Raw genomic sequence first — 26,622 nt, forward strand, 5'->3', positions numbered from 1 at the left:
TAAAGATTTTATTTATTCGCTCATGAGAGACACAGAGGCAGAGACACAGGCAGAGGGAGAAGCAGGCTCCATGCAGGGAGCCTAATGTGGGACCTGATCCTGGGACCCTGGGGTCATGCCCTGAGCTGAAGGCAGACCCTCACCAACTGAGCCACCCTGGTGCCCCTACTCATTGGATTTTTACGGCAAGTCCACGAGAAGTCTGCACTATAATCCCTTGGGCGAGTTTAAAAAGAAAGATGTATAGTCTTCAAACATAGATATTCCTGGTCAGTAGTAGATTTGGGGTCCCACAATCTGTTTTAAAATGTTTCTCAGTAGGATTCCAAGATTCCTCCATATCACAAAAAGGAAGGAAAGAAAATGAGTGAATGATGAAATAGATGAGACAGGCCATACCACCTGCTTGCTATACACCTCTGTTTGCTATTGATCTTCCTATCAAAGGAGTGGAGATGGACATTCTAAGGAACTGACAACAAGCATTGAGGGATGTAATAATTTTAATTAAAAGCAGTGACCACTAAAAAAAATTAAAAAAAAGAAATAAAAGCAGTGACTAGCAGTAGTAATTCTCAGTTCTCACTTGGTGGGTGGCAGTGCAGTTGGGCAGTGAGAACACCTATCTGTTATCAAAGAAGTGCCAATTTCTTGATCTCGATGCTCTTGGAAGTACAAGGCAGGCCTGGGTGTTCCTGACCTGAGGCCTTTAGACCCATTGCAGTGGATCACTTTGAAAGCCTATGTAGCTCTGGCAGCAGCTGTCCAAATACTCAGGCTCTCTACCTGGGTGGGTGGTATATGACCTTGCAGCTTCAGTGCCTATCACTGTAAAACTAGCTATAGTATGTGTCTGTGTCCCTTGATTTCAGAGTCTTTAGAGAGGATTTGGTTGCTGGCCAGCCACTCAGAAGCCTACTCTGGGATTGGGGGTCAGAGCGGACTTTGAGAAGAGCATTAAGTAGTAAGTGCATTGTAAGCTTTCTTTTGGTTGGCTTGCAAAGTAGAACATTTAGTGAGTATCTGTAACTCCTTTTCTTTGTAGTTATTTTGTAGATAACAGAGATTGTATTCCTAAATCAGTTGTAATGAGTTGTACAAATATGATTGCAACCTATTTTTATATATGAAATAAATGCCCTAAGCAGTGTTCAGAATATTTACCAAATATTTTTATGGCAAACATTATCATTGTCTCCTCATATTTTAATAAAAATAACATTTTGATAAAATATATGATACATTTTGTAAATAAAGTAGGTTTATTATTTAACATTTAAAATATAATGCCATATTCTTTACTACTTATTATATACTGACATATGTAAAGAGTTGTAACAATTTGATTCTGAGACCTCTGTATAGTAATAGAAGCCATCACTAAAGATTTATTCATTTATTTTAGAGAGAGAGAGAGAGAGAAAGAATCTTCCAGCAGACTCCCAGCTGAGGAGAGCCTGCAGCAGGGCTCCATCTCCTGACCCTGGAAGTCATGACCTGAGCTGAAACCAAGAGTTGGTTGCTTCACCGACTGAGCCACCCAGGCACCCCAGAAGCCATCACTTTATTTAATAAATTTGTTCTCTGTAGAATTGCAGAGACTTTATGGCTTTACATAGGTGTCAATTATGTAAAGTATGCAAAGATAAACACTTTTAGGGGGATCCCTGGGTGGCTCAGCGGTTTGGTGCCTGCCTTTGGCCCAGGGCGCGATCCTGGAGTCCTAAAATCAAGTCCTGAGTTGGGCTCCCAGCATGGAGCCTGTTTCTCCCTCTGCCTGTGTCTCTGCCTCTCTCTCTGTCTGTCTGTCATGAATAAATAAATAAATCTTTAAAAAATATATTTATTAAAGATAAACACTTTTAACAAAGATTTGAGCACAAAGTTCTGTACTATATTTCTGTTTAGAAAGTAGCTGTATGGCTCAAAACAATTATGTGTTAAGCCCACAAAGCATAGTGTCATTACCTTAGGGTTGGTTTAAGAACATAAGTGTTTTATATGAGAATCGTAAGTATCAAGATAGTTAATCTGATTTTTTAAAAAATTATTTTATTTTCTTCTTTTCAGATCCAGTCCCTCTGTGGAACTTCTTATACACCTTTTCTTAGTAGAAACGTTATTTCCTACAAAATGAAGGCAACATCTTAATTCAAACCAGCATTTGTGTGGTTCTGATTTACCTATAATGGTGTACAAAGCTTGAGGTCCAAGGAGTACAGGGTCTTTTGCGATGACAATATGACTAATAGCAAAGGAAGATCTATTACTAATGACATAAGTAGTGGTCCAAGTAGTGGAGGAGGTTTAGTAGACTGGACTTTAAGCTTAAATACAATTCAGTCTGATAAGTTTTTAAATTTATTGTTGAGTATGGTTCCAGTAATTTACCAGAAAAACCAGGAAGATAGACACAAAAAAGCAAATGGCATTTGGCAAGATGGGTTATCAACAGCAGCACAGACTTTTAGCAGTCGATCTGAGCAGCACATGGAGTTTCACAGTTTCTCAGAGCAGTCTTTTCATGGCAATAATGGGCACACACCAGGAAGCTGCAGCCCCAAGTATGACGACTATGCCAACTACAAGTTCTGTGATGGAAGGAGTACTGCAGAGGCTGCTGCCATGCTACAGAATGAAGATGCATCTAGTGAAGGGGATGAAGACGCCATTGTGGAAACAAACCAGAAATCACCAAAGGAATCCAGTGGTGTCATGGCACTGCAAATACTTGTACCATTTTTACTAGCTGGTTTTGGAACAGTTTCAGCCGGCATGGTTTTGGATATAGTCCAGGTGGGTTTAATTCTTTGTTTATCTTCACTGTCTGTCTTCATTGTTGAAAATGCTTTTTGTAGGTTTCTAATCTCAAACATTCTAGATTTCTAAATCTATTCTAGATTTAACTTATCCCTCAGTGAAATGAACTAATGCTGACTCAAGCAGAGAATGTGTTGTTTCTAGTGTTTTTGTTTGTTTTCCTTTAGAGGTCCTGAGAGAATAGTCTCATTCTGTCAAGTGACACTTCATGAAAAAGTACAATGATAAAGTAACCCCAACATGGGTACAATGCAAAACCCAATAAATATTATATTTAAATACTTCTTTATCTTTAAAATAAGATATATACTTGTTAAAAAATGAATTCAAACAATGCAAAGTATTAAATAAAAGATAAAAAATCTTCCCTCTTCCTCCTTTTCAAACCAAATTCTCTTCCCCTCCATAGGTTAAGAGTTTGTGTGTTTACTTGCCAATATTTTTCTATGGTTACATATATACCTATGTACAGTTTCTTTTTCAGAAATAAAAATGAAGTGCTATATATATTTTTCTGCCACTTATTTTAATTGCTTAATAATATATCTTAGACATCTTTACAAACTAATAACAAAGATGTTCTGCGTTTTAAAATGAGAGCTTGATATTCCATTGTCTGAACATACTAAAATGTATTCAATACTCTCCCATGCTAGTGCTATAATGAATACCCTTATAAATATATCATTATACACTTACACTAATATTTTCATGGGATAGATTTTAAGAATGGGATTTCTGGGGATTAGGGTAGGTGCATGGGTTTATAATTTTATGGATACCATCAGATTAACTTTCAAAAAGATTGCACCAAATATTTACACTCCTACCGTTAGTATAGAAATACTTTTTATTTTTCCATGTCCTAGTCAGTATTGAATATTCTTGATCATTTTCATTTTTGTTAATTGATAGGGAAATGTTTTCATAAACTAATTAACATTCTTTAATTATTATTAATGTTTAGCATGTTTTCATATGTTTATTGGCTATTCTTACCTCTTCTGTGAATATTTCTTATACGAGTTACCTTTTTGTATCTATTATCCATTTTGAAAATGTATATGCTTCTTATTGATTTATAGGAATTCTTAATGTAGTATGGTTACAGAGTTACTTATTATATAATTATCTTTCTAACGTAGTAAGTTGTTAAAATGTAGCATTCTGTTACTACCAGTTTTCATTCAACAATCAGAGAAAGATTGGCTTTGGAAAAGTGTTAGTTAGATAGGATAACATTTATGTGCCTTGTCTTTCATTGCTTGTGCTTAAAAGAAATCTCAGGTCATTTATGACACCAAAAAACTTTTTAAAGGATAACATTTTTATTTAAATTGAAAATATACATAAATAGAAACAATTTTTCCACCATCAGTTGGAGAAAGGATATGAAAAGAACCATCTTAAGATGGTTCTTATTGAATTTTTACAGTAATCAGTCAAGAAAAAGAAGGCATCCACATTGGTAAGGAAGAAGTAAAATATTTACTATTTGCAGATGACATGATACCATATATATAAAATCCTTAAGACTCCACCAAAAATACTACTATTGATAAATGAATTCAGTAAAGTCAGAGAATACAAAAATAATAACAAGTCTATTGCACTTCTATACACTAATAATGAAATAGCAGAAAGAGAAATGAAGAAAGCAGTCTCATTTACAGTTGTACTAAAAATAATAAAATACCAATTTTAAAGAACCAAGGAGGTAAAAGACCTATACTCTGAAAACTATAAAACATTAGTAAAAGAAATTAAAGATGACACAAACAAATGGAAAGATGTTCCATGCTCATGGATTGGAAGACCCAATATTGTTAAAGTATCCATACTACCCAAAGCAATCTAAAGATCTAATGCAATCCCTATCAAAATACCAACAGCATCTTTCAGACATCTAAAACAAATAGTACTAAAGTGTTTGTATGGAAACACAAAGACTCTGAATAGCCAAAGCAACCTTGAAAAAGAAGAACAAAGATGGTAATCACAATTCCAGATGTTAAGATATATATTTTAAGATATATATAAAAAAAGAGATACATTACAAAGCTGTAGTAATCAAAACACCAGGGTTGCCTGGCTGGCTCAGTCAGAAGAACATGTGACTCTTGATTTTGGGGTTGTGAGTTTAAGCTCCACTTTGGGTATAGAGTTTACTTAAGAAAAAGAACAGAATGGTGCTAAAAATAGACACCTACATTAATGGAACAGAATAGAGAACCCAGAAACAAATCCATGCTTATATGGTCAATTGATCTATGACAAAAGAGGCAAGAATATACAATTGGGAAAAGACAGTCTCTTCAACAAAAGGTGTGAAAGCTACATGCAGAAGAATGAAACTGGACCACTGGACCACTTTCTCACACCATACAAAAAAATAAACTCAAAATGGATCAAAGACCTATACTTTCTCACACCATACAAAAAAATAAACTCAAAATGGATCAAAGACCTAACTGTAAGACCTGAAGCCATAAAACTCCTAGGAGAGAGCACAGGCAGTATTTTCTCTGACATTGGCCAGAGAAACATTTTTCTAGGTATGTCTCATCAGACAAGGAAAACAAAAGCAAAATTTAATTATTGGACTCACTAAAATAAAGAGCTTTTGCGCAGTGAAGGAAACCATCAACAAAACAAAAAGGCAACTGAATGGGAGATGTTTTCAAATGATATGTCCAACACAAGATTAATATCCAAAGTATATGAAAAACTTATACAACTCAACACCTAAAACCACAAATAATCTGAATAAAAATGGGCAGGGGACTTTAGTATTTTTCTGAAGAAGACATACAGATGGCCAACAGACACATGAAATGCAAATCAAAACCACAATGAGATATCACCTTATACCTGGCAGAATGGCTAAAATCAAACACACAAGAAATAACAAGTTTCGGTGGGGAAAAAGGAGCTCTCTTGTAGTACTGGTGGGAATGCAAATTGGTACAGCCATTGTGGAAAATAGTTTGGAGGTTCCTTAAAAAATTAGAAAATAGAAATGCCATATGATCCAATAATTTCATTATGATATTTACCCAAAGAAAAGGAAAACACTAATTTGAAAAGCTATATGCACCCTTATGTTTATTGTACCATTATTTACAATAGCCAAGATATGGAAGCAACCCAAGTGTCCATTGATGGGTGAATGGTTAAAAGAACCGTACACACAATGGAATACTCTTCAGCCATGAAAAAGAATGAAATCTTGCCATTTGGGATCCCTGGGTGGCGCAGCGGTTTGGCGCCTGCCTTTGGCCCAGGGCACGATCCTGGAGACCCGGGATCGAATCCCACATCGGGCTCCCGGTACATGGAGCCTGCTTCTCCCTCTGCCTGTGTCTCTGCCTCTCTCTCTCTCTCTCTCTCTCTCTGTGACTATCATAAAAAAAAAAAGAAAGAAATCTTGCCATTTGCAACAACGTGGGTGGACATAGAGGGCATAATGCTAAGTGAAATAAGTCAGAGAAATCAAATACCATATGACTTCACTCATATGTGGAATTTAAGAAACAAAATATACCAAAAAAAAAGAAGACAAAAAACAGACTCTTAAATATAGAGAATGAGCTGATGGTTACCAAATGGAAAATGGGTAGGGCAATTGGGTGAAATAGATAAAGGGGATTAAGAGTATGCTTATCTTGATGAACACTGAGTAATTTATAGAATTATGGAATTGTACATCTGAAACTAACATTGTACATTAATTATACATCAGTACAAAAATGTTGGGGAAAATAGAAACTTCAGATATAATTAATTTAAAGATACTGAGATGGGGAGATTTTTGTGGATTTTAATAAGAGGGAGATAAATTAGAGTGAGGGAGGATGAAAGTATATTGAATTTTTGAATGGACTATAACACTAACAGAGAACCAAATCTATCGGTCCACTCTAAATATAATTGTTTCAGGTTATTACAATAGTATCACGACTGCTAAAATGAGTAAGCTGTTTCTGGTTGACACTTTTTCTTGATAATTATTCTGAAGAAACATTCAATATTTAGCTCTAGAATAACATCTATAAGAATGTTAGCATATAGACTATTAGAATATTTATATAGCTTATGTATCTTCTCGTAATATTTACTTATTTCTTGATACTATTTGAGATAACAACATATGCATTATTGATTTATAATATTAACTTAGTGTTGGGCAACCCAGGTGGCTCAGCGGTTTAGTGCCGCCTTCAGTCCAGGGCATGATCCTGGAGACCTGGGATTGAGTCCCGCATCAGGTTCCCTGCATGGAGCCTGCTTCTCCTTCTGCCTTGTGTCTCTGCCTCTCTCTTTCTTTCTCTGTGTCTCTCATGAATAAATAAATAAAATCTTAAAAAATATATTAACTTAGTGTTAAAAATTATAAAAACATGTTTTGAAATATTTAATTTGAATATTTTTAAAACTTTTTAATAGTGAAATTTAATATACAGTATTAAAACCAAAAATGTACAGCTCAGTGAATTTTCATGACACAAGCAATCATAGAACTATCATCAAGAAACAGAATCTTAGCAGTATTTCATTATTCTTCTTGCTCTCATGATTGGTTTTATCCCCCATCACCAAAGGTAATCAATAATCTGATTTTATGATTCATACTTCTTTGTCTTTTTAAATGTGTATCATTAAACACTATTGTTTGGTTTTACTTAATTCTTCTAAAACTTTATACAGTAAAGTGTAGAATATATATTCTTCTGTGTTTGGCTTTTTTTTTGCTCAACATTATGCAAGTTTTATGAAAAGATAGTTCATTTATTTTTATTGCTATTTATTAATCCAATTATGAGTATATCACAATGTATTCTGCTATTGATGGATATTGAGGTCATTGGTGTTTTCAGATTCTGGGTGCACATATGCATTCATTTCTGTTGTATACACATGTAGAAATGGAATTTCTGGGCCGTAGGATATAAAGGTATTTAAATTTAGTATATGTGAAATGGTTGTACCAATTTACAGATTAATTAGCTGCGTATGAAAGGTCTCATTGCTCTGTATTCTTATGTATAACAAGGTATTGGCAGTCTTTTTAGAAATTCTGGCATACGTGTAGTGGTTTTAATGGAGCTTTCCCTCATGATTAATAATATTTACTGACCATTTATTTGGACGTTACTGGTAAAGGTTTTTTTGCTCATTTTCTTATTTGATTTTTAGATTTTTTTCTTACTGATTTGTGTTATTTGTGTGTTCTGGACACAAATCCTTTAGTTATATGTATTAAAAATCTCTTTCCCTTCTCTATGGCTTACCTTTTTACTCTCAGTGGTGTATTTTAATGAGCAGAAATTCTTAATTTTGAGATAGTGCCTTTTTTCCTACTTTTCTATGGTTTGTACTTTTTGTTTCCTGCTTAAGAAATCTTTCCATACTCTGTGATAATTAAAATAGTCCCTTAAATTACCTTTTTAAATAAGCTTTGTTGTTTTGACTTTTAATTTAGATCATTCTCTTCTTGGAATAATTTTTTATAGAGTGTGAGGTGTAGGGATTGTGTTTTGTTTCTTTTCTTTCCACATGGATTTCCAGTTGTGTCTGCTCTATTATATAACCAAAATCTTTGTTATAAATCAAGTACCCATTTATGTGCAGATGTGTTTCTGGGCTCTCTATTGTACTACTTTGGTGTATTTATGTTGCTTAGCATGAATACCACACCATCTTAATATCTGGTAGAGAATGTTCTCCATGTTCTTCCTCAGAGTGCTTTGGTTATTCTTTTCCCTTTGCACTTTCACATACATTTCAGTATAAAAGCTTGTCAATTTCCACAAAAAAAGTTGTTGAAATTGTGATTCAGATTGCATTGAATCTACAGATAATTAGGAAGAGAACTGACTCTTTATAATTCCGACTCTTCTGATACATGTATATGGAATAGCGTTCTTCATTTATTTAGATCATCTTTAATTTCTCTCTCTAATATTTAATCGTTTCTGAACACAGATCTTTTACATTTTTTGTTAGACTCATTTCTAGTTATTTGATACTTTTTATGCTATTGTAAATGTATAGTTCTTTAAAAAATTTATTTTCTGTTTGTGTGTGTATGTATATTGACCCTGTAGCTAGCAACTTTCCTAGAATCACTTACTAATATTAATAACTTATATGTAAATTATTTTGGAATTACTTTATCAAAACCATATTTTCAGTGAATAATGACAGTATTTATTTTTCTAAACTTTATTTATTTATTTATTTGCCATTCTGTACTGACTAGAACTTCCAAAGCACTATAAAATAAAAGTGATGAGAACAGGCTTGTCTTGTTCCAGATCTCAAAGAGAAAGCTTTCAACAGTTTCTCATGAAGTATGGGATTTGCTGTTGATTTTTGTAATATTTATCATGTTAGGAACATTTTAAAATTTTAGTTTACTAAGGTTTGTGTTAAAAATCACGAATGGATGTTGAATTTCGTCAGATATTTTCTCTGTATTGTTAACACTATATGAGTTTTTACCCCAAAGTTGATGCCTTTTTGTAGTAGTGGGAAATATAAATACATGGATTATAACTAAAATGCATGACTGAACACTTAAGTACCTTTAGAGGTAAAAAGAGTGCTATAGGAATCTACTGAACTACCAAAAAAACCCAGTAGGGATGTGAAATGCTCTTTTTAATATGTTCAGGCTTACCCCAAGGAATAAGCTTTTGTTCCAGTCTAAACTACCTTTGTGAACTCATGCCTTACAACATCACTTTATTCATCCTGGGCCCTAAATTAAAGAACTTCATAAAGGAGCATGTGAAGCACAATTATAGTAGCTGGGAGATCAATGTTCAGTAAATATTAACAAGTAGCATTCATTGAACATTCTCTGTTGGTACATTGTGTGAGTTATCTCATCTGATGTTTATGAGAACACTGAGGTAGGCTGTGTTATTTCCATTTCATGTACAAGGCTTAGATACTAAGTTATTTGCATAGGTCACACAACTGACGAGTGGCTGACTTACAAGATGGCTTTTATTTATTTATTTTTAAAGATTTTATTTATTTATTCATGAGAGACACAGAAAGAGAGAGGCAGAGACATAGGCAGAGGGAGAAGCAGGCTTCATGCAGGGAGCCCGATGTGGGACTTGGTTCCGGCACCAAGGGATCACACTCTGAACCGAAGGCAGATGCTCAACCTCTGAGCTGCCCAGGAGTCTCCCAAGGCAACTTTTAACTAGTTACTGTACTCTATCCTCATTTACTGGGGACATATCTTTGGGTCACCTTCTGTGAGTCAGAATTTTCTGTTGTAAGAAATTGAAACCCAATTAACCACTTAATTTAAGGAATAAAAGAATGTATTGTCTTTTGTAACTGGGAAGAATAGATGTGCAGCCTACCTCAGATATAACTAGATCAAAGACTTAATTTTATGCTTATCTTCTCTCTGTCTCTCATTTCAATTTCCATTTTGTTGCCCACATTCTCTCATATTGCATATAGACCCTGACAGTTGTGAGGTCCTATCCTTTTAGTTTGTTTTACAAAGGGAAAAAAATGAGCCATTCTTTCTCTTTGGTTTGGAAAAATCTTTTTTTTTAATAGTATTTTTTTTAATTTTTTATTTATTTATGATAGTCACACAGAGAGAGAGAGGGGGGCAGAGACACAGGCAGAGGGAGAAGGCAGGCTCCATGCACCAGAAGCCTGATGTGGGATTCGATCCGGGGTCTCCAGGATCGCGCCCTGGGCCAAAGGCCGGCGCCAAACCACTGCGCCACCCAGGGATCCCTGGTTTGGAAAAATCTAAGGAAGAACTCTTTAGTTGGCTTGTCTTTGGTCATGTGCTTACCTCTGGGACAAGTCAATGTGACTAGAGAGAGAAAATAATGTTTATGTTTGAGTTACACTTCTATCTCAGGGGACAGATGGCCAATCAGATCAGCAATTTCACTAGAAGCACAAAGAGTAGGAATTTAACTGCTTCTCAAGTGAGAGGGAGTGGATATTGTTTCAAGGAAAGTGGAGATGGAAAAGTATGCATAAGAGGCAAGAACATCCTTTAGTGTAGTGACTCCTTACATGTAGGACTTGGCCCCTCCATGGTCTTTTTGTTTATCTCAGTCCGTGTTTCTCAAAGTGTGCTCCCTAGACCAGTAGCATCCGCATCATCTGGGAACTTAGATACACAAATTCTCAGACTCTACCATAGCTGAAACTTAGGGTGAGGTCCAGCAAACTGTGTTTATAAGCATTTCTGGTAATTTTGATGTGGGCTCAAGTTTGAGAACTTTGAATCTAAAGTTATGTAAGTGCCCTTACCACTAGTAAATGGAGTTGGGTTGGGATAGTTAGGCCACACAATCTTTGGTCCCACTTACATAGGGCCCAGTCCAAAAACTCAGCATAATGCTTTACATAGAACAGACATTCAGTAATTCCTTGTTGAATGAATGAGTGAAATAAACTACTTTGTTATAAAGATTCCTGAATTTTGATAATCAAACTTAGAGTTTTAAATCCTAAGATTCAGAATTGGAATATCCTAGTCTAAGCTCTTTGTCTTTTCTTCCCTCACTAAAAATAGGCAAATAGTTTTAAATGATTTGTGCAAGAATGTACAGCTTGTAAATGGCAGAGCCCTGTCTTTTGTGTAAATCCTGTTCTCTGTATAACATGCTGTATGCATATCTTGGATTATCCATAGACTTACTCTGTTACAAGATTCTATAAAATGAGATTACTGTTAGCTACCCAAACATCTAAAAGAAACGTAAGTAAACTGAGCTAATACCTTTGGAATTACTGCTAGTAATTCCTAGGTAAATTTATACTGATCATTAGAATATTATTGAAAGCTGATGTCTGCCAAACCCTGAGATCCTATTATGTTTGATGAAGATAGTATTATTGCAATGCTGAAAATATTCCTTTGAAATGTGAGGTAGTATAGCTCTCTAGTATTCCTTTATTACTATACTGCTGTATGTGTTTCAGAACTCATGGGGAATGATGCAATACCTAAGCTGTATTTCTAACCATGGAACTCTGAGTTAGGGCTATTTTCTGATATGGAAGGTAGACTGGTCAGAGAGAAAAGGGAGGCTTTGTTGAAGTTTTGTGGACAAAATGTCAATGTTTTGAAAGTGCAAAGAAAAGGTAAGAGGGCAGTATCAATGTTAGACTAATTTTTGTTATCAGTTTCTCAATTCACAAAGCTAGGAAGGCAACAGCATGTTTGTCTTTACTTATGAAGCATAGCTATCATTTTAGAATTTGTACTGAAGATAAAATATCTCTCTTTAACATAGCTGTGATCTCAGGAAGGCACTAGCACTTCCTCTGATGTAAAGGCATTTTGATTTCTGGGAAGCTGTAAAATGTATGTTTACCTATTCTGCCCATTAAGTACAACAACAAAACAAAACCCTGGAAACTTTGTATAAAATAAACATAAGGAGATTCCATGAAAGGTAGAAAGAAGAAAGCCTGTCTAGGCCCTTTTTGCTTCATATATCCCTGATTTGGAGCTAAAGAAGCCAGCAACCTGGGAATGCCAACAGGTGCAAACAAGAAAAGCGTGTTCTCGCTAGCCAAATGATTAGGAAAAGGGCAATCTAGCAAGATAGAAACCTTGTAGACAAGAATTGTTCTACTCTAGCCAACCATGACAGAAAAGACTGGCCTCATCCACACACCCAGGGCAGCAAAGGTTCAGTTTGGGGCTTAGACTTCAACCTCAAGAGGTTTTAATGAACATGGATGTACGTGAAGGGCATTATGCTAAGTAAAGTATATCAGATGGAGAAAGACAAATATTGCATGATATCACTTATATGTGGAATCTAAAAAAAAAAAAGTCAAACTTACAGAAACAGTAAAATGGTACTTGCTGGGGGATGGGGGAAATGGAGAGAGGTTGGTTAAAAGGTACAAACTTTCAGTTATAAGATGAATAAGTTCTGAGGATTTAGTGTATAGCATGGTGACTATAGTTGATAATACTGTACTGTATAGTTGATAATTGCTAAATAAGACAAAAAGTTGTAAGCATTTTAACCAAAGAAAGAGGTAACGTGAGTTGGATGGATGTGTGAATTAACTTGATGGTGGGACTCCTTTCACAATGGTATATGTATATCAAATCATCATGTTATACACTTTACATATACTACAGTTTTTTCAGTTATACCTCAATAAATCTGGGGAGGAAGAGAGGCTATAGTGATGTACTCCAGCACTTCAGCCAGGGTGTTATCAGAGAAGGGCACGTAGGGTGCCAGGACTTTCATTTTGTTGGTTAATAATAAGAGCCCGTGATAGAACTGAAAGGAGAAAGAAAAATCCATAATTAGAGTCTTCAATACTCTTTTCTCAACAATTGATAGAACAAATAGAAAATCAGCAAGGATATAGAAGGACTCAACAATACCATCAGCCAAACAGAATCTAATTGGCATTTATAGAACACTCCCCTCCCCAAAACAGCATCATACACATTCAGTTTACACTGTCATAGATCATATACCAAAGTAGACCATAACCTGGGCCGTAAACCAAACCTCAACAAGTTTAAAATAGTGAAGTCATTCAGAGTATGTTTTCTGATTACAATGTAATCAAACTAGAAATCAGTAACAGAAAGAAAACAGGAAAATTTCCAAATACTGGAAACTAAACAGCATACCTTTAGATAATCCATGTTCAAAGGGGAAGCCTCAAAAAAGTCAAAACATTGAACTGGATGAAAATGAAAATGTAACATCAGAATTTTTGAGTCACGGGTAAAGCAATACAGAGATGGACATTTATAGATGGATATTAGAACAAGGAAGAAAATCTTAATCAAAGCTCTCATCTCAAACTCAGAAAAAGATGAACAAAATAAACCAAAAGCAAGCAGAAGAATAATAAAGATAAAAGCAAAAATTTCAGTGAAATTGAAAACAGAAGGAGAAAAAGCTGATTAAACAAATAATTGGTTCTTTGGAAAGATCATTAAAACCGACAATCTCTAGCAATATTACCAAAAAAAAAAAAAAAAAAAAAGAAGAACCCCCCAAAACAAGGAAAAACCAGGATGAAATGGGGAATATCACTAGAGATCCAGAGACATCGAAAGGATAATAAAGGAATACTACAAACAACTCTGCGCACGTACATTTTACAACTTACACAAAGTGGACTGCTTCCTTGAGAAACAACTATTACAAAGAACACAAATGAAATAGATCATTTGAACAGCTCTATACCTACTAAGGAAATTGAATATGTAATTTTAAAAACCCCTAAAAGCTAAATCTTCAGGCCCAATTAGTTTTACCTGTAATTTCTATCAAATATTTTAAGCAGAATTAACACATTCTACATAAGCTTATCTGGAAAATTGAAGAGGAGGGAACACTTTTCTTTTTAAGAAGCTAGTTATTACTCAGATACAAAACCAGAAACAATATAATTTTTTAAAGCTACAGATTAATCTCCTGTGTATAGATAAAAGAAAAAATCCTGGACAAAATACTGGCAGGTAGAATTCAGCAATATATAAAATGAATTATACACCATGAACAAGTGAGGGAAGTGAGCTTGGCTCCATATTTGAAAATTAATGTAATTTGCCATATTAACAGGCTTAAAGAAGAAAATCACATGATAATATCAACTGATGCAGAAAAAGCATTTGACAAAATTCAACGACTCATTCATGGTAAAAAAAAAAACAAAACCAACTCTCAGAGGGATCCCTGGGTGGTGCAGCGGTTTAGCGCCTGCCTTTGGCCCAGGGCGCGATCCTGGAGACCTGGGATCGAATCCCACGTCGGGCTCCCGGTGCATGGAGCCTGCTTCTCCCTCTGCCTGTGTGTCTGCCCCTCTCCCTCTCTCCCTCTCTCTCTCTCTCTCTGTGACTATCATAAATTAAAACAAAACAAAACAAAATTCTCAGATAATTAGAAATAGAGTGGAATTTCCTCAACATTTTACTTACGGAGAAATATGAGTGTCTTTTTCCTAAGACCAGGTACAAGGTAAGGAAGTCTGCATTTGTTACCTTTATTGAACACAGTGCAATAAGGCAAGAAAAAAAGGCCTACAGATTGGAAAGGAAAAACTAAAACTGCTGCTATTTACGGATGATGTGATTACCTACTTTGAAAATCCCAAAAAATCTACAAAGAAAGCTCCTAGAACTGACACATGAATTCAGCAAGGTCCCAGAATACACAGTACCTCCAAAAAATACATTCTATTTCTATGTGCTGCAATGATTAAGTGAACATTGAAATTAAAGATACAATAACATTTCTCAGAAAATAACTACATATGTAAATCTAACAGAATATATACATATATATATAAAAGGAAAAATGGATAAATTGGACTTCATCAAATAAAATTTTTGTTCTGTGAATGACCTTATTAAAAGGATAATAAGCCAAGCTGCAGAGTGGGAGAAAATATTTGCAGACCATATATCTGGGGCAGCCCAGGTGGCTCAGTGGTTTAGCGCCGCCTTCAGCCCAGGGCCTGATTCTGGAGACCCGGGATCAAGTCCCGCATCAGGCTCCCTGTGTGGAGCCTGCTTCTCCCTCTGCCTGTGTCTCTGCCTCTCTCTGTGTGTCTCTCATGAATAAATAAATAAAATCTTTAAAAAAAAAACCCATATATCTGATAAAAGACTAGGATATATAAAGGACTCTCAAAGCTCAACAGTTAAGAAAAATTAGAAAATTGGCAAAAGACAGAGACATTTCACCAGATGGCAAATAAACATGAGATATTCAATATCTTTAGCCATTAGAGAAATGCAGATGAAAATCACTGAGATATCACTACACACCTATCAGAATGGCTATATTAAAAATAGTAAAAAAATATGAAATGCTGTTGAGATGTAGAGAAATGGTATTACTCATATATTGCTGATAGGAATTTAAAACTGAATAGCTATTCCTGGAAACACCTTAACAGGTTTTTTTTTTTTTTTAAGATCCTTATTATTTTAGAGAGAGAGCACAAATAAGAGGAAGAACAGAGGGAAAGGGACAGGCACATTCCATGTTGAGCAGCGAAGCTTGAGGGGATGAGAAAGGGGAAGGGTGGGAGGCATCTCATGACCTTGGAATCATGACCTAAGCTGAAACCAAGAGTCTGACACTTAACCAACTGAGTCACCCGGGCACCCCTTGACAGTTTCTTAAAAACAAACACACAAACAAAAACTAAAATTAATGTTAACTATCATATAACCTAGCTAAGTACATTACTGAGCATTTATGCCAAAGAATAAATGTTCACACAAATCCTGTACATAAATGTTTATAGCTGCTTTATTCATAATAGCTAAGAACTGGATATAACCCAGCTAACTTTCAACAGTCGAATGGTTAAATAAACTTTGGTAAATCACAGAAGTCACAGAGTAAGAGTAGTAGTCAGAATTCCATCCTACTGAATCTGACCCTGAAGCCCTTCTCTTTGACTAAAATACAGTACAGCTTCTCACACTACTCTCAACCCAAATGCTGTCTCTGGACACTCCAGGGTTGGTGTGGGATTTTTAAAAAACTTTGAAGGAAGCACAATGACATTTCCTGGACACTCTACAGACTCAGTGTGGTTCAACACTTCAACATTGCATCATACAGCATTTCTCTTGACTAGATTTTCAATGGTGCTGCGAAAAAAGCAAGTGTTACACAAAAACCAATATAGAACAAGAAATGAAGGTGGCAGTTTCCAGTTCCAAGGTTTGAGAAGTTTTGCAGTGACCAACAGGTACACACAACCCATTAATAAGTAGTTATGGTGATATAATATAAAATGTTTTTTCAATGTATTTGTTTTATTTCTACAAATGGTTACTAAATTGTTAGGAAATAAATACTCATTAAGTTGTTTGGACCAATTACATAATAGGACTATTAGATGTTTCTTTTGGCCTAAGGATATAATAAAAACTGAGAAAGTTTGGGAACTTCTAGAAGCACACCTCTGCACGTGTAGGGAAAAGAATACAGAATTTATTTGGCATAAAAAAATCAATGGAGAGTTCTTACTGTTACAGCAATGCTAATGTGTTAGTGACTTCACAGTAATTCTCATGGGAGTATTTGATTTGAATTGAACTTGGAAAGGGTGGAAGTAACCTAAAGGAGCTCATTCCAACAGATCCAAAGTGTGATGACCTATAGGAGCTAGACAAAGATATTGGATGTTATTCTGATATTTCTAATATTAAGCCATATAGGCAAGGTATCTTAAAATGATGACCCAGGTAAAATGTATTCCTGAATTCCTGAATTATGTCTGATTTGTTAAAAATGATCCCTATCTCCTAGGTTTCTTGTGAAGCTTAAATGAATAAACCTAAAGAAAACCGTGCCTGGCATATACCAGGCAATAAGTGGAGGTTGAATGTTGTTTGTTAGTATTATTATCCTGTTCATCATCATCATCTTTATCACCACTACCACTCTTATCTCTGAAGGAGGCATATCCCACTAGCACAGCAGAATTCTTAACCCATCATAAAACATAGACAAGATTATTTGTTAGTTTTTTGGCAGATTAAGAAATCTGGGACCAACCGGGACCCCAGTGCTTTTTTTAGGCTCATTCTTACTTGACTTGAACCCTGGAGAGATTCCCTTGCATATCCTTTGAACCAGGATTGACCAAAGATCTGATAAACATTTCCTAACCTCTTTAGGTTCTAGTTCTATACTTATTTGGAACAACCACTAAGGCAACTGTGGGGACAAATTGGATTTTTCTTTCATTTATCTAATGAATTTAAGTTTTACTTTTCTCACTTGTTTTGGTATTAATTACAAGGCTGCATTCTTGATATTTTTGGGCATAAATCAACATGCGAATCCATAAAGTCTCTTCCTGGGACAATCACCTCTTAATAGCATTAGTAAATGGCAGGTTAGTAAGTGAATTGTGTGGGTTTTTTCACTTTATAAAGTATTTTAATATGTTATTTTCATTATCATGGTATTTTCCCAAGGGCTAGAGCAGACAGGGATCTTAATTTCATAGATGAAGCAATGGAGATCCAAAAGACATATGACTCATCCAGGATTATGCAGCTAGGTTATGACAGATCCATGCCTAGAATCACAGATTTTCTAATTTCCAATTTAGGGCTTTTTTTAATGATCCTGTGCACTGTAGCCTGTTGCCTCTGGTCCCTAAAATGGGGACCAGAACATGGAATGACTCAGAACTTCTGAGTTCTGTTCTAGGTCCCATTTTCTGGCCTTGGGAAAATCATTTAATTTCTTTAAATCTTTATTTCTCCATTTGCTAAATTAAATAATACTGTAATTTTCCTGTGAGATTGTCGTCATTAGTGTTGGAACCAAGATTCAAGTCCAGTTAGATGGTCTGGTTCTTGAGTGTGTACTCTTAACTACTAATACTGACTCCTGTCCTCATTAATTCAAGGGTATCAGAACTGTGTAGCAAGCTAGAGGTATTTGGGGATATAGTGACTGTATCAGCTATCACTCCCAATTTAACTCAGTCTTCTAAAGCAACTCAAGCAAGGCTTCAGAGCTCTGCAGAATGGGGTTAAGCTAAACGTTCACTGATTAAATGACCTGTGTTATTCAAAATGTTGATGCAACATTGGAAAAAAGAAAGGCTGAGATTTTTAGAAATGTCTTTTTTCTAAAGTGTTTTTTAAAGTGTGTCAGAAAATTCTGTTTGTTTTTCCTTTATAGCACTGGGAGGTGTTCAAAAAAGTAACAGAAGTTTTCATTTTAGTTCCTGCACTCCTTGGTCTCAAAGGGAACTTGGAAATGACATTGGCATCCAGATTATCCACTGCAGTAAGTTTTTTCTTACCTCTAAGTACGTATATTACCTATACTGTTTCTCTCTGTGAAGGAGAACTTATAGCAGGGAAATTTTTTTCCTTTATCTGACAAATTTCTGGACCTCAGGGATATGCTAAGTAGTAATGCCTGATAACATACCCCAAAAGTTCTCTAGGTTGGCTAATTTGTGAATTATAGGCCCTCCTTTATCCTAAGAAGTAGTATACCTGCTTCATTTTACTCCAGGGCGTTTTGGCAGTTATCAGTGCTTGAGACATGGGACAGGTTAGATAATGAGATTTTTTTTTAATGGTTCAGTGGTCGGTTGATTGGTATTTAAACCTTTTGTGATGATAAAAGTAATACATACTTATTTCAAAAACTGAAGAAAAGGGAAAAAAGTATAAAGAAAATTTAAAGCCACTCCGAGTTCTTCACCTATACATATATTGATCGTGTTGGTATTTTGGTATAGATCCTTCTATACTTGGAAATTTATCTGTACTTGGGTATCTATACTTATACATAGTTAGGCATAGCATAGAGTAGATACATACAGTGTATTTTTTTTTTTAAAAAAGAACAGGAATCGTGTGTATTCTCTCAAAATCTGTGATATCCATTTGAAGATATACCATGATCATCTTTCCATATCAATAAATATAGACGTGTCATTATTTTTATTGGCTGTGTACTTTTCCATTACATAGGTCTCCTACAATTTAGTCCATCATCTGTTATTGAATATATAGGCTCTTTCTAATGTTTTGCTATTATAAACAATGTTAAATGTTATGATGAATACTTTTATATGTACAGTTTTGCATTCTTTTATTTCTTTTGTTTTTTCTTGTTTGCTTAAAGATGCTACAGCAAACCAATTTCATATACTAAAGATACTGCAATTAGAAATACCTTCTGATGGCTTAATTTTTGACTAACATTAAATGGGTAGATGGTTCATTAAAGTGAACTTCAACAGCAATGTGACTTTAACCAACATAATTTGGTTGCACAATGGTGAACCCCCAACAAATGTTACAATGAGAAAATAATGTCCTTCAGGCTTCTAAAAATAACTCAGAACCCAGTTACTGGCAATGTTTTAAAAAAACGTTTAACCTTTCTGGATAACAATTTAGCATATGTAGCTAAGCTGTAAAAGAATGCATTTTTTTTCCTGAACAGTTTAATTACAATCCTAGAATTTACCCAAAAGAAATAAAAGAATGCAAAACTGTAAGTTCCCTAAGGTTTCTTGAGTAAAGCAGATGCTTGGAAAGAAAATAAATGCACGACATTAAATAATGCTTTATTAACATCGTTGGCTTGCTAGGTTAAGAGGAAATACTGCATGTGCCCTGTGGAAACTTCTAAGCTCCTTCTTTATATATGAAAGGTCATATAACTAAACTCTGTCCAGCACCATAATGATATTGGGCATCAGTGAGCCCTCATAACATGCTAGGACTGTGCCTCCTGCCTTATAGCAACCCTATAGGATAAGCACTGTTATTCCTGTCTTTATAAAGGAGAAACTGAGGCTTAGAACAATGGAGTAACTTTACTGAAGACAGAGCTAGTATGTAATGGAATAACTCACATTCCAGAACATTCCCATTTACTTGCACAGGATAACTGTGTTAAGAGTTTATAAAACCAATAAATAACCTCACTAACAAAAACCTAATAGCCTCCTCTGCGTTGTAGGAATGCTTTCCTGAAGTCTTGGTCTTAGCACCAATGTACAATATTTTTTGTTACTTAATATTTTGAAAATTTGATATTATTTCTTTTAAATACCATTTGAAGATAGAGTCCTAATTACTTATTTCTGTAATTATTTGGTGAGCTAGAAATGTCTAGGGATATCACCTAATTACTAAGGTGGAGCCAGACCTCATAGAGTAGAATTATTTGGTTAAATTCACTTTAGTCTCTAATTTTGCGTGTCATCATTGTAATTATTGAATACAAAATGGAACTGGGAATCATAGAAAATGAGGACTCCTCATTTCTTGGACAGTAACATTTAAAAGTATAAGATGACCCTGGAACATCTTGCTGTGTCAGAAAGTAAGAAAATGCCAAAAATATATATATACATCTATGTTTTAAGTAAATATATATAATAAAAGTAAAAATATATATGAACATGTCAAAAGGATACAGGATAACATTCTAGGCAGATCTGGGGCAATTTGACCCACAAAATAAATGATAGCTAAGATTATAACCCATGGCATTAAATAAGAATACAGTTTTCTATAGATGAATAACAGGCAGGCAAGGTTCTTGCTGTGGTGGAATTTTTGTTAACATTTTCAGATATTGATATGGGCAGTGAGGAAAATAAAGGAAACATGATGAAGGATGATTCATTAGGGATATTTGATATTAAGTAGTAAGAGAAGACTTCTCTGAGAGATGATGTATAAACTGGCACCTGAATAATAAAAGAGAATCAGTCATAAATCAAAATCTGGGAAAAGACCATTCCAGGTTATTGTTATATTTAGTCAGTGCAGTGATGTCAGTACAATAATGTAAAATATTTTTTAAAGATTTTATTTATTCATGAGAGACACAGAGAGGGAGGCAGAGACACGCAGAGGGAGAAGCAGGCTTCACATAGGAAGCCCGATGCGAAACTCGATCCCAGGACTCCAGGATCACGCCCTGAGCCAAAGGCAGATGCTCAACCACTGAGCCACCCAGGCATCCCAAAATATAAGCATTCTAGACAAGTTCACTTTAACAGTTGGGCCTGAGACAGGAATACAAACAGGCCCGTGTAACATATGCTATGTAGTTTAAGATTATACAACAATCTACAAACTTAAAAAAATTTCTATCTTTCTTCTTGGCAGATATATACTTATGTAGATCTGGAAGTGTGAGATCAAATGAGGAACTCTTAGCTTCTAGGGTTCTGTTTTGGAACATGGTGTTATGGAGAGAGTCAGCCCCTGGCCTGTCCCCTACCTCCCCTACTTGGCTCTGTGTCTTGCATTTTGAAAGACCTCACACATACCTCAGGTCCTTTGTCCAAAGTCCATCTGTACCCTCTGCAAACAGCCACCCTTTAACATTCCTCCAGTTGGGCATGTACCCAGTGGTGGCATGATCTGCCTTCAGAAGGATGACTCAGGGGGATCCCTGGGTGGCGCAGCGGTTTGGCACCTGCCTGTGGGCCAGGGCGCGATCCTGGAGACCTGGGATCGAATCCCACCTCGGGCTCCCGGTGCATGGAGCCTGCTTCTCCCTCTGCCTGTGTCTCTGCCTCTCTCTCTCTCTGTGTGTGACTATCACAAATAATAAAAAATTAAAAAAAAATTAAAAAAAAAAGGATGACTCAGGAGGAGGTTATGGCATTGGGATCTAGGCCATTTGGTCAGGGAACTTTATGGTTCTGGGTATCTGGAGTATTGCCTTGAAGGGGATAAGGCACAGGTGTTGAGTGGGAACTTTACTTGAGCCCTGTGCACTCCTCCCCTGTGTTGTGTGGGCATAGTTAAAGAGAGTCTCAGAGCTAGGGCCCCTTTTACCTGATTTAGAGTACTATTGATTTTAGATTCTAGGAGTAAAAAACTTCTTTTGGCCTAAGGAAAATTTCATGACTTAGTAAAGATTTTCAATTCTCTTGTGATGTAATTTGTAAGATACTAAAATAAAATGGAAGAAAATTTATATATTAAAGAGGGCTACTTGAACAAAATAGCCTTAATTTTGTACCCTGAAGGAAACAATAACGTGACTTAATAATAAACAGTGGTGGTTTATAAAGAAAGCACTTCTTTTACTTGTATCTTCTTAAATAACCAAACAGGTGGTATACCTTGACATGTTTAAGTATTTCTTATATAATCTTTGCTATAAAACTCCTGCCATTCTTCTCTTCTCTTCATTGGCATGGATGAAATAAAAACCGAGATACAGATGGAAATTCATTACTTTTTGGCATCATGGAAGCCAATTACATTGCTCCATTGTTAAACTTTTAGGTCCTAGGTTTAAAGACAAAGCTTTCTCAAGTGATCGTGTGAAGCAATAAGTACACGTAAAAATATTTTTTAAAAATATAAGGACAGCAATCTTAGACTTATCTGAAAACATTTAGAAGGCATCATCAAGCAATGTACAAAATTTCAGCTTATGGAATTATTTTAATGAAATTGCATCATCACCATCAATCGAATCTCCAAACCTAGGAATGAAAGAGGAAATACTCATCAATTATTATATGAGGGGCAAGAAATCCCAGTAATTGCTGCTTTATTATCATCAATAATATTCATCAATTATTATATGAGAGGCAAGAAAGCCCAGCAATTGAGTAATACCATCATTCTTACAAGTATCTAAATTGGCAAAACTAGCCCAAATTTATCTTGATTCTCTAATGACTTAGTTTTAAAGTGGGCATCTGTGTAGTATTACATAGAGGCAGTATAGTGACCAAAGGATAGAGCTAGTAGCTCTTGGTGCTGAGAAATGATTTCTAAAAAATTTAGTACTGAGAGGTAATATAAGTTTTAGAATTTGATTTATTTTCACCTTCTAGTATCTCATATAATGATGACATTTGGTGTCAGCTGAATGTTGATTTTCACACTTGGTCTTATGCTGGAATGTGTGTCCATTATATTGCTAGCTTTTGTCTTAAACAAAACAAAAACTTTTATGTAGCTTTACCAATGTCTTCAGTGTTAGTGAAATTATATCCATGTGTTCCATGTGCTATCTTTTCCCAGTGATCTGCATTTGCATTATGCTCTAAGAACTGTTGGGTTAGGGCAGCCTGGGTAGCTCAGTGGTTTAGCGCCACCTTCAGCCCAGGGCGTGATCCTGAAGACCCTGGATTGAGTCCCATGTCGGGTTCTGTGCATGGAGCCTGCTTCTACCTCTCCCTGTGTCTCTGCCTCTCTCTCTCTCTCTCTCTCTCTCTCTCTCATGAATAAATAAATAAAATCTTAAAAAAAATAAAAAGAACTGTTGGGTTAGCAAGGTGGAACTCAATCCAAGAGAGGCTTATGACCAAAGAGGGGAATAAAGAAGAGGTCTTGAAAAAAAAAAAAACTGGTAACATTTAAAGAAAAAGGAAGTTATTGGAATGAGAGTATAAAGGTAGCTTTAGTTTCATTTTGTTGGAAAATGAACTTTGTTCTGATAAATATTCTTAAGCATACAAGCTTTTAAGCAACTTGATAACTTTGCCCGGAAAACTGAAATTTTGGCTAGCTTATCTCAAAGAAAATATTTCTAAAAGCAACATTCTTGAGCATTCTCCAATATTTGTTCAGATTCAAATAACAGATTAAACATGCCACGCCATTTTGAAATAGGCTGAGCTGTAGGGAATCTGGCGGAAAAGAAGAATGCTGCAAATTACTTTAATTTGATTACATATTACCATTAACACTGAATAAAGATGAATTGAATCTTAATCTTTTAATTTTTGCTTTAATTTGTTGTGGCGTTTATATTTTATGTTAGATATTTCCATCAAATGTCTGGTTACATTTATTTGTTCATATTTAAAAGAGGGTAACTCCAAAGCTGATTAGAAGCAAAGCCCATGGGAGGAGTCGGTCAACCAACTGCCTTTTTTTAAAAAATAAATTTATTTTTTATTGGTGTTCAATTTGCCAACATATAGAATAACACCCAGTGCTCATCCCATCAAGTGCCCCCCTCAGTGCCCGTCACCCAGTCACCCGCACCCCCCGCCCACCTCCCTTTCTACCACCCCTAGTTCGTTTCCTAGAGTTAAGAGTCATGTTCTGTCTCCCTTTCTGAAATTTCCCACTCATTTTTTCTCCTTTCCCCTTTATTCCCTTTCACTATTTTTTATATTCCCCAAATGAATGAGACCATATAATGTTTGTCCTTCTCCGATTGACTTATTTCACTCAGCATAATACCCTCCAGTTCCACCAACTGCCTTTACTACAGAGTGAGGTAGCTGGGCCTTTCTTTGGGGAAGGAGAAACGGAGTTGACATTTTCCATAGATCAAGAATTTTGTCACTGATTATATTTGAATCGTAAGCTAAAGAAATTACTTAGTTCTCTAAGTAATGAAGGCACCATAAACTAGATAAATGTACTATGTTATAGCTTGATGCCATGAGTTACTACTTTTCCCCCTACTAATCTGTTTGCCTTTATTTTTTGAAGCTATTTGAGTTAGACATAGCCCAGTCAATGTCAAAGGCCAGAGACAGGACTGTTGTTGATATGTTAGATCAATGATTCTCAAAGTGTGGTCTTTTGATAAGTGTGGTTAGCAACTTGTTAGAGATGAAAATTCTTGTTACTACCCCGAAGCTACTGAATCAGAAACTCTGGGAGTTTGTCTCAGCAATCTTTATTTTAACCAGTGATTCTGATATACATCAAAGTTTGAGAACCACTGTGTTCAATGAACAACATAGAGGCCTATGGGGCTGTGACCAGATGGGAAAAGGGAAAATAACAAAGCATGAGATGAGCTTGTGGGCCATTGTAAGGACTTTGCCTATTGTGGGGAAATGGGAAGCCATTCGAAGGTTTTGAACAGAAGAGTACTGTGACCTGATATTTTTAACAGATTATTTTGACTGTTGTGTTGAGACAGAGCTACAGCGGGCCAAGGACTAAAGCAAACAGACAAGTTAAAAGTCTGTTGCAGTAATACAGGCTAGAGGTGATGCTGGCTTGGATCAGGGTGGTAGCAGTGGCTATAATGAGACATAGTTGAAGTCCAGAACTAATTTTCAGAGACAGAAGATGGGATTGACTGATGGATTAGTGGGAGTAGCCACTTGAAAATTTCTCAGGATTTGAGAGGGGTAAAAGTAAACAAATTAGTATATGGAAAAGTAGTTAACTCATGGCATCAAACTATGATAACATGGTATATTCATCTAGTTAATAATGTTTTCATTGCTTAGAGAATTTGATCTCAAGTTTGCTAGGTAGAGTACTCTTACAGAATGCTGGAGAATCATGGCCAGCTATATTCCAATTTTGATACTCTATCAACTACTAAAGCAATTCTAGGTTAAAGATTTCCCCCTCCTCCCTCTCACCCTCCCCCCTTTCCCCCTTCCCCTTCCCCTCTTCCCTCTCCTTCTTTTCCTCCTCCGCTGCTGCCACCTCCTCTTCCTCCTCCTCTTCTTCTTCTTTAGAGGAGGAACAGAGAGGAAGAGAGGGGGGACTAGGAGAGGGAGAGAGAGAATCTTAAGCAAGACTTCCTGCTGAGTGCAGAGCCCTTCTTGGGGCTTGATCCCACAACCCTGAGATTATGATCTGAGCCGAAATCAAAAGTCAGATTCTTAACCAACTGAGCCACCCAAGCATCCCCTAGATAAAGACTTCTTAATAGTAAAGTCCCCAAAGTCTCACCTTTGATAAACTCTTCACTGACTATTTTCTACTTGAAATTTTTTTTATTACTCTTGACTTTGAGAACCCACACTGACTTCCTTCCACCCTTTCATGATTTCCTCTTAGTCTCTTTTTTGGTTTCTTTTTCTTTGCTCATCTTCTTGATTTGAATACTAAAACAAGGTACTAATTAGTATTACTACTAATATTGATATTTTAGTATTGATACTAATAAGTATTACTGTGTTACTTTAGTATTAGTACCTTGTTTTAATGATCTGTCAATAATTTCACATAGTCCACCACTGCCTGCACGTCGCTGACTCTCAGATCTGTATCTCCAGTCTCCTTCCTGACCTCCAGAGCTGAATTTTCAATTGTCTGCACCACTCACTACATTCAAAACTAAATTCATTACTTGCTCTTACCCTACTCATATTTTCTATATTTCTTGTCGGTTTATTAACATTACCAATCACCCCCAACTTCTACCCAGTTAATGTCCAGTCTGTCAGTTCAACCTATGAAATCTCTCCCCTTCCTTATATGTCCCACCTGCCACTATCATAATTTAGTTTTCTTTTATCTTTAATTGGGCCTGGTGTGGCAGATTCCTACCT

The 26,622-nt window shown here is 35.8% G+C and overlaps 1 protein-coding gene across 6 annotated transcripts in view; it reads left to right on the forward strand.

The window, feature by feature from the left end:
- SLC41A2 (solute carrier family 41 member 2) overlaps positions 1-26,622 on the forward strand; it is a 120,351-nt gene that overhangs the window by 21,880 nt on the left and 71,849 nt on the right. For 4 of the 6 annotated variants that reach the window (XM_041755143.1, XM_041755142.1, XM_041755140.1 and 1 more), the window contains 3 exons: positions 873-964; positions 2,071-2,796; positions 18,537-18,644. In XM_041755143.1, coding sequence (XP_041611077.1) covers positions 2,242-2,796; positions 18,537-18,644 — 663 coding nt within the window. In that variant the 5' untranslated portion in view covers positions 873-964; positions 2,071-2,241. The remainder of the gene's footprint in view (positions 1-872; positions 965-2,070; positions 2,797-18,536; positions 18,645-26,622) is intronic. The other 2 variants (XM_041755144.1, XM_041755145.1) reach the window with 1 other exon arrangement.

The sequence above is a fragment of the Vulpes lagopus genome, chromosome 5, assembly GCF_018345385.1.
Source record: "Vulpes lagopus strain Blue_001 chromosome 5, ASM1834538v1, whole genome shotgun sequence".
Classification (NCBI taxonomy): Eukaryota; Metazoa; Chordata; class Mammalia; order Carnivora; family Canidae; genus Vulpes; species Vulpes lagopus.